The sequence below is a fragment of the Hesperophylax consimilis genome, chromosome 28 (genome assembly GCF_061612785.1).
Source record: "Hesperophylax consimilis isolate HC1 chromosome 28, BYU_Hcon_1.0, whole genome shotgun sequence".
Classification (NCBI taxonomy): Eukaryota; Metazoa; Arthropoda; class Insecta; order Trichoptera; family Limnephilidae; genus Hesperophylax; species Hesperophylax consimilis.
The window spans coordinates 3,264,309-3,282,914 of NC_142863.1; the positions used below are offsets into that span (position 1 = coordinate 3,264,309).

The 18,606-nt window shown below is 34.7% G+C and overlaps 2 protein-coding genes across 2 annotated transcripts in view; both read right to left on the reverse strand.

Moving 5' to 3' along the window:
- The window catches only part of Usp20-33 (Ubiquitin specific protease 20/33), a 34,248-nt gene extending 22,678 nt beyond the window's left edge, over positions 1-11,570 (reverse strand). The window contains exons 1-6 of the mRNA XM_089648763.1: positions 11,198-11,570; positions 3,856-3,975; positions 3,549-3,683; positions 1,011-1,152; positions 745-895; positions 372-459 (exon numbers count right to left, since the gene is read on the reverse strand). Coding sequence (XP_089504889.1) covers positions 372-459; positions 745-895; positions 1,011-1,152; positions 3,549-3,683; positions 3,856-3,975; positions 11,198-11,275 — 714 coding nt within the window. The 5' untranslated portion in view covers positions 11,276-11,570. The remainder of the gene's footprint in view (positions 1-371; positions 460-744; positions 896-1,010; positions 1,153-3,548; positions 3,684-3,855; positions 3,976-11,197) is intronic.
- A 2,896-nt stretch (positions 11,571-14,466) lies between these two features.
- LOC149410032 (uncharacterized) overlaps positions 14,467-18,606 on the reverse strand; it is a 38,347-nt gene continuing 34,207 nt past the window's right edge. The window contains exon 15 of the mRNA XM_089648766.1: positions 14,467-17,933. Within this exon, the coding sequence (XP_089504892.1) occupies positions 16,786-17,933 (1,148 nt within the window). The 3' untranslated portion in view covers positions 14,467-16,785. The remainder of the gene's footprint in view (positions 17,934-18,606) is intronic.

Here is an 18,606-nt window from a genome sequence, read left to right on the forward strand (position 1 = left end):
TTGAAAATCTCCTACTACCACCACAGTAAGCTGAAAATGTTGCTTGTGTTGTGATGGAGGACTTAGCCAGCCGAGGAATTGAACACACTACGCCTGTGTGGGACCCAAGCGCGATGTCAACTCGGCCACCGACCGGTCAATTCTTTGTGATTTTACAAGAATAAATTATTTTACTATTGAAGACATATGGTGGCAAGCAAACGTATCTTTTTCTGATTGTTAGTTCGGTAGGTGTGATTATTAGATTGGAATTAGTATAAGAGGGCTAATCTATTGCTATCATATAGCGATCCCTTCTCCGAGGTGCTTTGTCCATTTTAACAGAAGTTTCTTCCAAACTCTTTACTGACAGAGAAGAGATGAATGCTTACATTTCTGATGCCGTATAGAATTCCGTTAGGCACCACGTAACCTCGAGTTTTCTTATTCCATATCTCCCTCACGAGCTTTTGGAATGATCTGAAATATTAATAATACAACATAATTATAACACATTTTCATAACCTAGTATTTAGTAGAATGTCCAACCATTTTGAATTATAGTCAACAATCACAGTATTAACATTACATTCAAAATACTATCATTACTTTGCATGAATGCGAATGAAGCAAGGAGAGTGTCAAAACAGAGTTGTGTGGCCGTCCATCCTTTCTGCCTACCCTGCAGAGATTAGAATTTAGAAAACGATAGCAGGAAACACGTTGGGTTGGGTTGGGTTGGGTTAAGTGTGTGTGTCTACCTACCGGCTAAGTCCCGGCTTCTTGGAGTCGGCCAGGAAGTCGACGGTGGCTCCACAGTACAGGAAGTACTGCGTCAGGGGCGGGGTGTTGCTGAGCGCCTGCAGCGCCGAGTTCATGTAGCATGTGTTGCCCATGTTCTGCAGACCCACCAAACCTGCCCACATAAATAACAATATATTACTCTATTTTATACCAATTTGAATTTTCATTGGTAATTATTTTCTAGTGTAATACGAAAATTTCAGTAGAAAAATGATAATAAAACCCACCTCTGGGCTTTCCGTCCATGATGCTTTCTTCTTCCTCCCCCACATCGCTGGAGTCTTGGTCGTCCCCCGCGTGGTCAAGACCCCCCAGCCGCTCCAGTCCCCGCTCCAACCCGGCCGAGGAGCCCCCACGAGCACCCTCCATCTGCAAACGCAAAAAACAGCCTGTGGAATTAATATAACCACGGAATTAATGTCTAAAAAAAAAGTTCCATGGGAGGAATACTAATGACATCTTTTAACATTCGATAGAACTAGAGCTGGGTCAATCGATCGTTTTCCACAACCTGGGTCGCTCACGACTAATTAGTGTCATGAGCGGGTTTACGGGCGCACCGCTGGCCACCATACCAGTTTGTACATGACCCGAAACCTGATTATAAATTTCACTTTCCTTTGACTTAGGTAGGTAACATATTTGATAGTGTGAATTTATAATTTTTTTTATCAAACCTATTTTCGATCAACCTTCCGTCATCGGGAACCGGTTCCATAAGTATCTGGAAGAAGAAGCTGTTCTATGTTCTATGTTGACTTGAAATGTTGACTATGTTCTATGTTGTTCTAAGATGACTTGAAACTATATTGCTCAATAAAAAACCATCTTGACTGTATTCTCCTTCAACGTGACATTGACTGCGTCTCAAACTGGGCCAAAATAAATGGCTTGAACTTCAGTACACCCAAGTGCAATATCGTCTCGTATACAAGATCAAAGAAACCGCATGTATTTGAATATACAATCAATGAAATTATTCTCCAACACCTAAACCAAATCAAAGATCTAGGAGTTATTTACGACAGCAAACTAACTTTTCACCAACACATCGATGATTTAATAAGCAGAGCATACAGGCTTCTCGGCTTCGTAATTAGAAACTCATATCCGTTTCGTAACACAAAAACACTTACGTTATTATATAACACACTAGTCCTAAGTGTACTTGAATCAAACTCGATCATCTGGGCTCCACATGAATCAACATACACTTTACGCATTGAAAGAGTCCATAAAAAATTTTTAAGGTTTTTATTCTCGCGGCTCTATGGACGTTACCCTTGGCTTCTTTACCCATAGATTTATATATTAGGCATGACCAATTACCACTCCCTAGAGACACGTAGAGGTATTGCTTTGCTTAAATATTTTTTCCAACTAATAAACGGTCACTTATCTAATAATGAGATACTGGCCCAATTAATTTTTTTTGTACCAGAGTCTCACTCTCGAGGACGTCATCACAATCTTCTATATAGTAGAGCAAGCCACACTAATTTATTTATGAACTTACCTGTGGAGAGAGCTACGTGCTTTTTGAATGAGGTAGATAAAAAAATAGATTTATTTTTGTGTCCTATAGCGCATTTGCGAGATTTTTGGCATTGCATACATGGTACAATTATAACGTCTTAGGCTATATTACCTGTAATTGTTATAAATAAATGTACAAATTATATAAATAAATAAAAATGTAGGTCTTCGGTAACTGGAAATTGGAACCACAATGATGGCCTATTTTAAATTTCAGGAATCTCCCATCTCTATTCTCCAAATAGACAAATTTTGTTTGCTGGAAGAAAGTGATTGGCCAATCTACAAAATTCATACTCATGCATCTTCTATGGTCGCTCGCGAGACCAGGTTGCTGACAATCTATGGGCATTCGCCCCGCCATACTGTACCCGGGTGCTGACAATCTATGTGCGCTCGCCTCGCCACTTTGGTACCCGCTAGAGTAGGTCGCGAGAGGGGTTGCAAGATCCGGGTGTTAAGCTTGTGGGCGGGTCACTCACGGTCGACCAAGGACTAGATAGAAGCACAAGCTAGCGACTAAACATATTATCTGACTGCGGGAAGTTCAAAATTAATTCATAAAAATCACGTACCTATAGCTAATCGAATTTGGGTAGCTATCGCTCAAGGCAATTAGTGGTGGTACCCAAATTTGGGTACCTATCGCTCAAGCGAATTAGCAGTGCTACCCAAATTTGGGTAGCTATCGCTCAAGGAAATTAGCAGTGCTACCCAAATTTGGGAGCTTTCGCTTGATTGGTTAAGTATTCAATGATTTAAGGTAATAATATAATTTACTCCACGGTTATACCCGTTGCGAATCAAACCCAATCATCAGAGCATTCAATCAGCAAGAGATTTGGATAGCTCACAAAGTGACCCATAGGAAGACCAAGGAAGAGGTGGATATAAAATGTGGAATGGATATTTCCATTACATTTTGTTGACTGTATTATATGAAAATCGTGTAAAACTCTAAAAGTCAATTGACCATGAAACCGTCATAAGATTCTAGATCGAAGTAGATCGAAGACTGAAATGGGCTGGGCATGTAATGAGAATGCCAACCAAAAGTGATTCAGAGGCGGAACGAGAAAGAGGTGGCTAGACTGTGTAGAAGAGGAGGCGAATGAGGACCATTTGAGGAAGAGGTAAAATCCCACCCTGCGATGTAGCACCGTGTCGATGATGACTATCAACTTTTAAACTGCCAAATGGCTCAATGAGTTGGGCTATCGGATAAGTACCTGAGTGTGGGCCGCAGCCTCCTGGTGTAAGGCTGCGTTGGCCAAGGCCGCCCGGGGGAACACCTCCATGTTACAGCGATAGCACCATACCCGCTTGGTGGTCAAGTTCAAATGGACGCAGTGTTGGGGCTTCTCCTGCAACATGAAAACAATCGCCATTGCAAGTTAATTTATGAAATTTAAAAACCACAATAAGAAAGAAAGTTGAAAGAATGATGTATAACAATGAATGAATGAATGTTGGAAACAAAGTTGGAAGAATAATAGACGCTACAACAATATAAACTTTGTACTTATAATTTGTTACCTTGAAATGGCATGTGTTGTGATCGTTGTCATTCTCGGAGCAGCCGATCTGCAGACAGTCCTCCTGAAGGCACACCCACAGGTTGGGGCCCGGCCGGTTGCAGTCCAGGCACAGGGGCACCTGCAAACAACACAAAACGACGCTTGAGTTACGACCGAAGAGGAGAAAGATACTTTTGAAACCAGTTACTTTTGAAACCAGTTACTTTTGAAACCAGTTACTTTTGAAACCAGTTACTTTTGAAACCAGTTACTTTTGAAACCAGTTACTTTTGGAATGATGAGGGGTCGGTGATGAGGGAATGTAAATAGACTGGAGTTGCATCAGTTACTTTCCAGTGCCATTAGGGCTGCCTGGCTATCAGAGCATATGCTTATGTTCTTATTCCTGTACCGGATGCGTACATTCTCCATTGCACTGTATTTCAACCTGAGATGACCTCCATTTTTTTTGGAACTTAAAGAGTTAAAGAGTTTGTTATAAATCAGTAGAAATTAACATTGCAAGTAATTCTGTACCATAATGAGATATAAGATTTAAACAGTGTTAGAAAGAGAGAACACCTCACTTTGTATTTTCATTTAAAAGTTTACCATAGACACGCCCGAAAAAATTGAAATAATTCTTTATATCATTTAGGATTCCAAAAATATTTGGCAATTTTTTTTAAAAATAATTATTATATGAAATGAAAAGAAAATGAAGTGACAATAACTTTTATAGTACTAAAAACTTTATCTACGTTTGCATTCAAAATTTAAATATTTTTGATTTTACTTGTCGATTTGTAATAAATAAAAAAATTTGGATCTTTATATCGAAATACATTAAAAATCAGTGAACTTTTCTGAAATCGAATGGAAAGTGAAAATATTTCTCGATGATATGAGAAATAAATTCTAAAATATCAGAGTTTCTAAGAGCTATTAGAGCTTTTAAAAAATTATAATATAATCTATATAAATAAAAATGTTCGTTAGTTCAAAATCTAAAATCTCCGAAAGTCATCATTTTGATTGCTTTGAAATTTTAACACAACTTTGCATTCGAATACAAGTGTGTTTTTATATACCTATATTATATACACGGTGTCCGGAAACTCGTAGTACAAGCGGGAAACTGGAGAATCTACACCACATGTGGAACCCAAATAAACATAAAGTTTTTTGATTTGAGCATTTTCACAAAAAAAAAAAAAAACAAAAAAAAATATTTTTCGGCTATTTTAGGGTTAAAGTTTTTTCTGGTGTTTAGGGTTGAACAACAGATGTTTTAACCCTGCAGAGCAGGAATATTTTATGATTACACCGGATTAAATGAAGGGTGTTTTCAAAATAATGCTTCAAATCCGAGTTTCTTCATTTGTTTTACTTTCAAATAGTTTTAATTAGTTGGGTACTTTGATCTTCAGTAATAATTTATAAGAATTTGATTAAAAAAAATCAACTTCTAACTCGATTTACTCGATAACGAAAGCTCAAATCAAAAAAAATACACTACAAAATCGACTCCAAATGTGATGTAGATTCACCAGTTTCCCGCTTGTACTACGAGTTTCCGGACACCCTGTATATTAAGGTGGAGCGGTCTAGTATGGAGATTTTTTTTTTTCGTAATATAGAATTCGGCATACGCGGGATTGGTGCTCCGTTATGTACTTATCTTAAATAAAAAAATATAAAAAATATTTATTTATAATTACGACATCGCCACCACTTTGAATTTTTGATAAAAATACTGAAAACACCAATAATGTTCTCCCGATTCTTAGAAATGCTTATAATTATGTTTAAAAAAATTGAGTGTTTATTTATTACCTATGATATAATTACATTATTATTTTACAATATAATTATAAAGTAGGACTGTAGGAACAGTTAAACAGTTAAACTATGGGTACTTGTAATTGTGCGCTGCAGTAGAATAAATCAACTAATTTTCGAAGTTTGTGTTTATATCGACTGTTCTTTGAAAGTTGAACATTATGGCAATGTTAAGAAGTGAACTAATTTATCCTGTATTCGGTTCTGAAAGTGATTTACCTTTGAATGTTTTGCCTACTTGTGAAGATGTATTACGATGTGTTTTGTGGGTGCACCATTCTAAAAAAGAACAATTTAAAGATACATATTATGAAGAAATTTCCGTGAAGAAGAAGAAGATATCTGTAATAGAGCGTCAATTCCCATTATTGACCACAGGAGCATTACGAGACAAATTCGTACGTATTATAATAAGTACTATAGTTTAGTAAATAAGTCGTCCAAAAGCAGAAAAAATATTACGGCTTATCGTCAAAAACTTCAACATTTCAAAGAAAAAACCCCGTTTCTTTTTGATATAGCGATATGCAGATGCACATCTTTTGACTTATGTTAGTGTGAAAAGAAGCGAAAAATTCCTATCAAAGAACAAAAATTCCTACTGGATCAGCGAACGGATCGAAAAATGATGATAGGAGGTCTGGACCGAGATGCTACAAAAAAAAACATGAATTTATTGACAAGGAAACGTCATCATGATGAGTTTGAGTGCAAAAACAAATTAACTGACGCTATTCCTTCTTGTAGTTTAAACTTTAGACTCTCAAAAAAATGTGCTTCGTCTTCAATTCCTTAAGAAATAATGCAAAGTGAAGCACAACCAAATAATTCTCACCATGAGGTGAAAGAGTTCCCTGTTGTGGCCAGAAAATTAGACAGATATTGTATTTCAGATCGAGCAGGAGCTGCAATTGTTTCCGCTGTATTACAAGATGTTGGCTTAATTTCACAGAACGATACATCTCGCGTTGTGGATAGGAGTAAAATTCGTCGAGCTCGAATGAAGAAAAGAACTGCCCTTACTAGTAAGCCGTTAGTAATCGATTCCAATCAATTTGGTTTATACTTCGACGAACGGAAGGACAAAACTTTAAGCATGGAGGACAACCGGCGAAAAATAATAACTGAAGAACACGTTAGTTTAGTAAAAGAACCAGGTAGCGAGTACATATTTCATTAAAAACCGGAAAATCTGAAACAATAAGTAATGGAATTATTACTGTCTTCGAAAGATATTGCTTTGGAAAAAATTGTTGCAATTGGATGCGACGGAACTGCAGTTAATACGGGGTACAAAGGAGGTGTTTTTCGGCGCCTTGAATCACATCTCAAACGGCCTTTACAGTGGATTGTCTGTCAACGACTGGACCGCAAAGTTTCACTGGAATTATTGGTAAATCTTTAAATAAGTGTGAAAGACTTCCTGTGGTGAAATTTAAAATCATTCAATGTTCATTACCAAGTATGACAAATACACAGGATTTAAGTGCAGATCAGCTGTATCTACTGAAAATGTGTAAAACTATTGACTCCGGATTCTGCAATGAAAATTTATCAAAAACAAATCCCGGTAAAATTGTACAATCCAGGTGGCTCACTACAGCGAATCGGATTCTTTGGCTTTACATTTCTACCCTAAATCCATAAAAAATATGGTAACTTTAATGACATTTGTATTAACAGTTTACGCACCTATGTGGTTCAACATTAAGACCAAACCATTATGTATTTCCGGAGCAAGGCATTTACACGAAACAATAGTGCTTTCACGGTATTTGCCCAGTGATTTAAAAGATATTATTGATCCAGTAATCCAGCGTTATGGCTTTTTTGGGCATCACGAAAATATATTGTTAGCCATGTTAAACGACAACCGAAAATACGTAAGAGAGTTGGCGTGGAGAAGAATATTGAAAGCTCGGCAAATGAAAATGCAAACAGACTTTATTCGTACCTTCAAAGTGCCTGTTTTTGATTTTTCAGCAGAAGATTATAAAGTGGGAAAATATAACCGAGCCACCACTAACCAAATTTGTAAGCGACGAGACAATTTTACAAGCCATTACCGATCACACGATAATTGAGGATGTCATACTACCAATGATAAAGAAGTTTCCTTGCCACACTCAAGCTACAGAGAGATGTGTGAAAATTGTAACAGAAGCCTCAGCCGTTGATTGTGGACCCCTGAGGCGAGATGGATTAATAAAAACAAGGTTAGAGTCACGACACCTTATGCCTATTTTTAACACCAAAATGCAGTACCGTTCATAGTAAATTTTGTAGTTTTCAAGTTTTTCAATGCGGTAAATAATATATGTACATTTTTTATTTCCAATATTTGTTCCATTCTAACAATCTACGAATGTATTATCTGTAAAATAAATGGTAAAATACAAATTTTATGTGTGTTTTATTTCGCGTATATGAGCTATAAATACTTAGGTAAAATCGAGAAAATGATAAAATATAAAGCTTTGGCGATGTCCAGGTATTGTGAACATATTTTTTTTATTATTTTTGTTGTAATTGTTAATATATGGAGCATCTTTCCCAACTATGCCGATTTCGAAATTCTCAAAAAAAAAATTTCACTCCACCTTACTGTATATGTCACCTGTGACAGATAAAAACATGCGTTTTTGAAAAACAGCGTAATCTTTTGGACAAACGTGTTTTTGTTTTTCTTTTTCAAACAGCGCTATTCGTTGAACGTAAAAGCAACATGCGCTTTTGTTTTTCTATCTGCACAGACAGACTGATCCACAGCAACGCATGGCAGGGTACAGCTAGTAATACTTAAATGGGTTTAAACATGCAAAACAAAGCAATTACACTCAATCAAATTTAAAAATCGATTAGACCATAAATATGATGACTGATGACTAAATAATATCCTAATGTCCTAATCAGATGATAGATAAAGATCAGTGAAGTGATATCAATATCCAATAATATTTGAACACTTCAATGAGATAACTGGTTAATAAGTCACCTTGCAGCAAATGTTCAAATTTTAAATTCTGGCAGAAACAGTCAAACAGGCAATACTAGATTATGAGAGAAGGGGACAATACCTTATGCCGTAGTAATAATACATAAGTTAAGTATGATAAGGAGTACCCCAAGGGTCTAGTTTAGGCCCACTCCTCTTTTCCGTATTTATTAACCATATTTCAGAAATAATTCTGCACTCTAGGTTTCTTCTCTTTGCTGGTGACCTAAAACTTTTCTTAGAATCTTTTTATTATTATTATAGTGACTATTTAAAAATTGTACATACAAAATATGATAGTGAATATATGTATAGAAAGTTGTATTTCTTAGTCCTCCTCACTAGGGTGACCTGTGCTGAGGCGGACTAAAGTTATTCATTTCTATTTGTTTGTCGTTGTTGATGTTTTTCCATAGTTTTTTCACTAATCTCTTTCAGCCAGATTTTTATTCATGATTTGTAATCATTAAAATTTTCTATTCGCTTTATATCTGGGGAAAGGATGTTGTGGAGTTTTGTCGCAAAATAAATGTAGTTTCTTTGTCCGAATGTGGTTTTATGAGTTGAAATATTTTTGATGTCATTGTGATTTGATCTAGTGTGAAGTGTGATGAATACGCGGATTCAGTATCTTTGAGTAGTTTCAATAGTATATTTTTAGCATATATTTGTTGTACATTTGGTACATCAAAACTATTGAAAATTTCAATCAAAGGCGTTCTTATGGGCGTACTTTCAGTATGGTCTTTATGATTCCTTTTTGAATTGTGTTCAGGTTATGTATATACTTAAATACAGCAGATCCCAATCCTATAATTCCATATTCAATACGAGAATGACATAAAGCGTAATAGACTTCTTTCATGTCCTTTTTATTTACCACATTTCTTATATTTTTAAAGAAACATAAGTTTTGTGAGTTTTTTCCGTGATACCTTTCATATGTAGGTCCCATCTAAGATTTTCATCAATTACTACCCCGAGATATTTTATGCTTTGTGATTTTTCTATAACTGGGCAGTGACATTGACATAATTTATTTGGCATTAGTGCACTTTTAGTTCAAGCGATTTTACTGGTTGGCCCCTTGATTTCATTGATAATATTAACAAGTTAATTTTCAGCCAATTTTGAATTGTACTAAGCCCTTGTTCAACATAAAATGATTCTGTCCAGTACTAACTTAGAAGTCTGAACTCCAGTCAGATATTGACTGGAGCAGAAGGAATCGGATTGAGTTCAATGTTACTAAAAAGTTTAATTTTATCATTCACGTGGGCGAATCTACCTATTTTACCGGTGTACAATGGACGTCCAAAGTTTGAAATGTGTCTCCACCATTAGGGATCTTGGAATCAGTGGCGGCACTTCTATGGAGGTCATTTAGTCAATAACCTTGCAAAAATTTGCTGCAATATAAATAAAAAAAATTTAAATGGATTAACGAACTAACTAACTAAATTTCGCTAATAAACAATTATGTAGCATTCTATGCCTTAAGAAAATTTCAGCTGTATCACATTCAATGTCGTTTTGTATACATATTGTTGTGTTCTTAAATGTAATACTAATATTCGCCTATGTACCACTGTGTACTTATAATCTCATGTATCACATTATTGTAAAAGCCTTTTATGGCGTTTAATAAATAAATAAATAATGTAATAAATAAATTAGATAATATTAATTAAGTGTTAATCTCAAGTGACCTACCAGGCAAGTGTTATACTTTATATTATCTCCATAGTTAGTAATAACATAGATCACTGTAGAAATTTATTATAAGTTTGTAAAGCACCCTTGAGGTGATTTTGCACAAAAAACGGCGCTATACAAGTCATCCAATTATTATTATTAACTGATTATTAATTAAGCTTAAAATATTCGAGCAGATTCGTTTAGTAATAGTAGGTTACAGTTAGTGATGTAGAACAGGAATATTCCCCGACCTCGTCAATATTTCATAATCATTTTATTTGTGAAGTTCGTTACTTCTGTGCAGAAAGCTCAAAATAATAAATTTAGAGAGTGTGTCCATCTAATTAATGACTGATTAGCGAGCTTGTATGATGATTTGCATTCAAATAATGGTAACGCACATCAATGGTACAGTTGCGCCTGGCAACAGGTGAACTGATATAACCCAGAATGACACTATGATAGGGCAACAAGTTAATATGTACATAGTTAATTGCTATTTAATTATATAACTAATTTAGTTAACTTGCACAATGTATTATACGAATACGTAATAAGAACCAAAAACAAATAATTCAACCATTACCTTTATTTACAAATAATTTAAATATTAATAAAGTCATCAATAAGCAAAGAAAATCAAAGTGCAATAATATAACACTGACTCTTAGACGAATCAAAAAACGTTTTTAAACCTTTGTTGTTATGACAAAGGAGTAAAATGCAATGGAATAAAAACAAGCCTTGAATTCAGCGATGTCCCGAGAATGATAAACATTCTTCAGTCAATAAAAGTAAGGTTAAGATCTATGAATAATATTCTCACCTCTTTCGTCTGCCATAGTTCCTTGGCGAGGACGTCAATCAGTCGGTTCAGGTGGTCGCAGGAGTTACCTTCGGCCATTCTGCAAATACACTTCAGCCGACCTCGCGGGACAAAGGTGAGAAACAATAATAATTACACAAAAATGACAGACTGAATCAGCAAAAAAACATCGAAGGAAATTCGATGCATGTTTTGGGCAAAAACCGCACAAGGAAACACGAATCGTTGTCTGAAGAAAGATTGAAGGACACTTTGAAGATAATTCTGAAGGTAATTCAAAAAACAGCGTGAGGCGCTACATTTCAAAATATTCAGTTCAATAAAATGCAATATAATTCTTTAAATGGAAACGGAATGTTCGCAATGACAAATAACAAACGTCGCCTTGGAAATGGTTTCTATGGTTTAGAGATGGAGAAGATATTCCTGCCCCGGTGACTTTGTAGTAACTGGATCGTTCGATATTATTATTTTTCTGTAGAGCCGGTTCTTTTGAACTGGATCGAAGAAACCTCTTTTGTGCACTTCTTTCAACCCCTCAGGTCTCTGTCATATTGACCGTTATATATTTCTTAAAGATGCAGTGAGAAAATTTGTGAATTTGTGTGTATCTGAAATCTAAAAACTATTTTTGAAAGGAATACGCTTTCAAATTTTATTATTGAATAATATTTTGAAATCAAGCATTAAAAGTTTAAAAATGGCTCACCTTATATTTTTTTTCGTCTTACCACTGAAATAAAATTACTGATAGCAAAAAAACACATTTGTTATTCCACAGATGTATTATAAACATTATGACCACCTAATTTTTGTGTCTTTTCGTATAAAAATAATTAAGAAAACATTGTGAAACAAACAACTCAAATTGTGCTCGGAACATTAGGTACATAAATAAACCAATCACTTAGGTAGATTAGGTATCATATAGATGTGCATTTTAATTATTCTATGGTTAACTTATAGATTTTAATATAAAGCGTTGTGTTTTCTCTTTCTAACACCATTTAGATCAGTCATACTCAACCTGCGGTTTTGACAGTTCCAAAGTTAAATGGTTACTAGTGTTACTACCAACGAAGGCCATTCCGCATATGGAATTTTTTTTCAGCGAAGTTCTGTAACAACCCCCCCCCCCCATGGATTTCAAATATTTTGTGATTATATTTTACAGAAATTCTCTAACAACCCCCCCCCCATGGATTTCGAATAATAAAAGGGGGAATCAAGCTCACGTAAAATATTTATATTTGTGGGGAATATGTGGGCAGAATTATTGCAACTGAAATTCGGCTACTTAATGTTTGAAAAACGGCGACATTAGGCCAAGATCCGTTGGCAACACTGACCAGTATAGTGTTGCGGCCCGCGTAGCTTTACAAACATATGAATGTGGCCCGCAGAAGAAAAAGGTTGAGTATCACTGATTTAGATCATATTTCTAAGCATAAAATTAAAGGAGACAGCGATTTCTGGGGGGTCATATATGAGCTGTTCTCAAAAGCGAACAAATTAGTCTTAGGGATTAAACGGCCTACAAAAATGTAATTAGGGGAGAAATTTACGTAAAAGTATTGTGAAATATTTAACCCTTAGTGCGCCGGCTAAAATTGCTCGCGGTGCGCTGGTTGTTACCATTTTTGTAATAACTTATCGTTTTTTGGAAAATTATATTTTTGAAAATTTTCGTCTTACCAGTTACACAAAAAATGTGTTGATATTTACAAAAATTGCATTTATCTTCCCTATTGTAATAAACCGTCTAGCTATTATGCTGATTCCGAGCGTTTAATGATTAGTTCTTCTTATTTTTTAATGATTAACTAATGTTTATAATACAAGGTTTTTATGCATAGCACAAAAGATAATAAATTATTATAAGCAATAATTAGTTGCCTGTAATATATATAATACAAATTGAAAATATCTTCCGAGTAAAAATAAATGCCACTGACGTGAATTGAACCCGCACCTTCTGATGTCCGGTCAGACGCTCTGGACCACTAAGCCACGTTGGCTTATTTCCAACACGCCAAATAATTAAATATGTACTAGCACTTCAATCAACAATTACTGATTATTATATTTTTTTCACCTGTAAACAATCAACATTATTTTTGTAGGAAAGACTTTGTTAGTGCTAAATTTCCAACTAGATGGCGTCGAGACATATTAGACATTAGACCCCCCCTTCTAATGGGTACCGGTTACATGGCTCCGGCTACTGGAACCGCAGTGACAGACGTTTCAGATATCAACCATCTCTACTGTATCCCATAAACAATAACGAAATATATCTTTAAATTATTTTTCTATGCAATTGTCTAAAACCATTTCCCTAGTATTCCTCAAAATTTAAAAAAATGTACGTAAAGTGACCTGCGATATGAAAAAAACAGCTTGTGTAATTAAAATTTGGTTATTTTTGGTCACAGAAATTATTATACAAGATAACTGCAAAAATTGTAAGGGTCAATGAGGTATAACTGTAAAATTCTTAGGACTAGACCAGTCATTCCCAACCTGCAGGGGGGGGTCATTGAAAAAAAAAATAGGTGTGCATGACATGTAAATGGGGATTAAAAATATTGTGGGGAATTAGTGACTTCTCTGAAATTCCCTATTTTGTGGGGAAATAGTGGGATCGAAAATATTGTGGCTGGATTCCCCACAATATGATCCCACGAATACTGAGTAATCGAGAATACCTCGTACATACAAACCCATTTTGAAATATTAATACATTAGGAAAGCAGGGGGTCTACCGAAAACAGAAAAAAATTGTAATGTGGTCTATAGGGCAATTCAGATTTTTTTATAACTTTTCAACTATAAGATTTTTTTTTATTTTAATATCATTTTTTAAGTGTTTAAATGGACTACTGATGAATTGTCAATATCATCACCAAAATTAATTGAAATTTTAATTTTATTATCAAACACTATTTTTTAAAATTGCATATTAAAGTTTGAAATACTGTAATTTCTTTATAAAAAAAGCATCTGTCAGACTATTACTACCAAATTATTGTACGAGATTTATTTTTGCAGATTGGATAATTTTTGGTAAAGTTATGATGTCGATAAGGTGACCTTTGATAATTTTTCAAATTTACTCGGTTTTCAGCACGCGCAGGGGTATATGAGTCCTTAAGGTAATGTTTTAGACAGCCGCAATGTCCACCCTTGGGACAGACAGACGCGCAGATCGTGGTGAAGTGTTTATGCATGTAGAATTGAGAAATAAAAACAACATTTTTTTAGTGTATCTGTGAACACTAGGCATTCACTTTATTATTTTTTTAGTTTTTTTTTGCTTTATCACATGATTATTATCAAAAATTATGGTCGAAACAATTTACAAAATCGGACATCAAGAGACAAAATATGGTTTAGATTTTAAAAATAATTACTGTAAACATACAAACATTTCATAACCTAGTAGTCGCCTAACTTCGGGGTTAAAGACACAAGATGGTACTACACATCGTTGTAATATATTAACAATAAAACCAAAACCAAATAAAGTTGCAGTAGGACTCGACTCGTGTTCTGTTTCTTTATCACCCTGATTTAGTAATAAATATATTATTATTAAAGAAAACCTCTCCATGTTAAGTGCTAGCCATCCCGAGAAGCTTTTAACAAAAGTATGCAATAATAAAGAAACTTGGTTATAAAACTTATGTCATAAAATATGATTTAAAAATCTTATCTAAGTATTATGGTGTTTCAGAGTATTCACATCTACATGATTTTTAAAGTAAAATTATATAACCCTTTCAAGGATTTGCCACAGGTTAGTTTACATAAAAGTCTCTGACTTTCAAAATTGAAAATCACTCAGCTTATTTAAATTTATATTGTTAAATCATTGAAGACAACCTAGCGATTTTCAAATGAAAATTTGAAACAGAAAAATATATGGTTGCATCTAGAAATTGGGCCTAGAACCTCAGTATTGCCGGGGCGCTGCTCTGCTCAGATAAGTCAATATATGTCGCACATTAAAACAAAAATGGATATATTTATCCAAGACGCTATCCAGATTGCATTTAGTTCGGAAAGAATCTTGCGATCATACATAAAAATATTCACTAAGAAAATGAAGATAATGTTGGTAGTTCTTAGTCAAAGTATGATACAGTTAAATATGACCAAAGGAAATAGGGTCAGATTAGCTCAGTGGTAGAGCAGCGCCAATGCTAAAGTCCTGGGTTCAATTCTTAAATGCGACAATATCTTGTTTTAAATTTTCGTTTGAGAATCGCTAATATTATCTTCAATCATTAAATATTACAATTTGAGGTTTTACTCATTAAGTTATTCCAAAAATAATGTAAAGTTTATTCAAACATTTGAGTTTTTGAATGCAATCTTATTATACACTTGGTGTAAATTTTTTTTCGAAGAGTTGACCAAATGATCAAATAATATTTTTATAAAAACTATAAAGAAACAATAATTAGTATTTCTCATAATTTATTTTAATTTGACCTAACCTTAAATATTAGCGAAGCAACGTTGCATCTTATCGAAACAAATTCATTATAATAGTAACACTTTTGACTGAATAAATATTTGAGTTTTCGAATAGTAATCGAAGTTAAATTAATTATTAATTATAGCTTTAAAATTCACTACTATTTAAATGGTCATAAATAGGACAAGGATTTAAAATAGCAAAGTCAGGCCCAAGCTGTTAATTTTTTTTTCGTATCCATAAAACGCTGCTTTTTAGATTAGTAAGCGGTGTTTGGGAAAGATACTTGGAGGTTTTTATAACTAAAGATAAGCTATAAGCCCTAATATTTATAGTAATATACCTTAAAAACTAATCAAAAATTAAGATGAGAGAAAAGACTAAACCTCTTTTTAATTTTTAGCTCAAACAATATGAATACTAACCTAAATAAATGTTTATTTTACACTACAGGTCAGCCCTGACTTTGCAATGATTTGTCCGCATCCTATTCATCACTAATAAATTAGGTAATCTTAATAATATGTACCAGTAAATAAAATATTGAACAAACTGATAATTTCCACTTTTTAACATTTTTTTCTTAATATCCAAAAAAGTGTCGCCCAATTCTAAATGCAAAGAAAATAAAATTATTACTGTTGGGCAGCTATTTATACAAAAATATACGCTTTCAACAGGTACTTCAGATTGTGTATTAGTATTTTCGTGTAATGTTCAATTACATAAATCTATCTAACTATTAATTTAATCTTTGTTTATAACAGAGTGATATAATATGGTTCTTCCATTCTCACTGGTATATCTAGAGATAATATATTAAATTATTTAGCTGATTTTGTCAGGCATTTTTTAGAGACAGCTGGCAAATGAAAAGAATAATACTGTCAAAAAGCAATTTCATAATGTGGGACACGGCAAAAGTCTTCAATACAGCACACCGCAGAATAAATAATAAGAGATATGAAGCATGAATAAGTAATAAGTCTCAAATTATAAGTATTAAAGCAATACGTATAGTTTTGTTGTTAATACGATGTGACGCAGTTTGAGTATATGATTATTATTTAACAAATTATAATTATACAGTATTTTGAAACTTCAGTTAAGCGACAACTGGTGAAACGACTTCAGCAGGAGATTCCTTGACTTCATCTTTCGCTTCAACTTTGGCTTCAACTTTGACTTCAACGTTAGCTGCTATTTCAAGGTTAGCTTCTGACAACTTCTCTTCTTGGATTTCTTTATGAGCACCATCTCCAATGATGTCAGAATCAGTCTGGATTTCTACCGGTTTTTGGTCTGCAACAATTTCATCTTTCGTGATTAAATTTTCAGTGACTACTTCACTTGTCACCTCCACTTTTTGCTCGACTTCTACTTCCATTTTCACTGGTACATCATCTTCCAGCGGAGGATCTTGGAAATCTTCAACAACGGCTTCTGGCACGGCCTGTTTAGGTTCTTCAGCAACAGCTAGCTTGACTTCTTCAATAATAGGGGCTACCTCTTGTGGTGTCGTAATGATTTCAGCTTCAATGGTTAATTTTTGGCTAATTTCATTAGCCAAGAGATCCTCTGAACTGGGCTCTGGTGTTGGTTCAACAACTATTGGGGACTCTTCAACAACTGATGGAGTCTGATCAATAATAGGAGTCTCTTCGACTGCTGGCGTTTTCTGCTCAGGAGTGCCTTCAACTATCTGTTCAACTTGTTTTGATTCTGCAATTTGTTTCTCCTCAGCAACAATTGGTTTCTCTTCAACCGATTTCGTTTCAACTGGTGAAAGATCTTCAACGAGTAGATCCTTTTCAACGATTGTTGGAGTATCTTCAACGATTGTTGGAGTATCTTCTACGATTGGGGATACTTCTTCAACAGATTGAACCTCTTCCATCGGAATTGGTTTTGTATCTGTAACTGTTGGAATTTCTTCGGTGAGTATTGCTTTGACTTCTGTTACGTCAGGCACTTTTTCTACAAGTGTAGATTTGATATCAATCGCGGGCGATTTCTCTAGTATTGTATTTGCTAAAGTTTTCTCTTCCACGGCAGTTTCTCGTGTTGGTAAGGGGGCCTCAGTGGCCAGGACGGAAGGGGGCTGAGACAGCAGGGGGGGCTCTGTCCGGGGGGGTGAGGGCTCCAGTGAACTCTCCTTGGAGGACTTGTCTGAAGACTCCCGGGATCTGTCATCCGGCCTGACGGTCACATCTCCCGATGCCAAAGTAGGATCTACATGTTTCGGAAGTTCTCCTGGGGATGGGAATGAAAAAAATGTGTTAAATTTGATTCAATACTGAAAAATCATACTCCTGCTAGACCATCAAAAATTAAACATGGTGTTTTTAGGGAAGTACATGTTTTGTAGTAGAGCTTTGAAAGAATACCAACCCAGCAAAAATGCCAACAACTTGAACAACATGAATATGGACTACAAAAACACAGTATTTAGTAACAGTTTATTTCACTAGTTACCATAATTACTCTTACTTTCAAATGTTGTTAGATATTATTTTCATATTTATATCCATATATATAGTGAACATCATAGAAATCCAAATTGCTAGTCCAGCCAATCAGGGAAGGGGAACAAACCAAGTTGCTCAGAGCGGGGAGGCTCCATTTCTGTGATTTGTGAATAAATGAATCTGACAGTGTACAGGCAACTCGCATTGTAATATCACTATTCAAATCGCGAAAATAAAATCTGCTCACAAATTAATGGACCTTTTTACAATGGCGCGCAAATTACTGGATGCGTAAAAACTCAACAAAGGTTAAAATTGAATATTTTTGTACATTATTCAGTTATTACAGATGTGTTATAATTTACCCATCTCACTTACTTTAAGCATTGCTACGATAGGCGATTCGGTTAAAACAAACATTCAAATTGTGCGCAGAGTCTGGTAATTTCAACGTACGC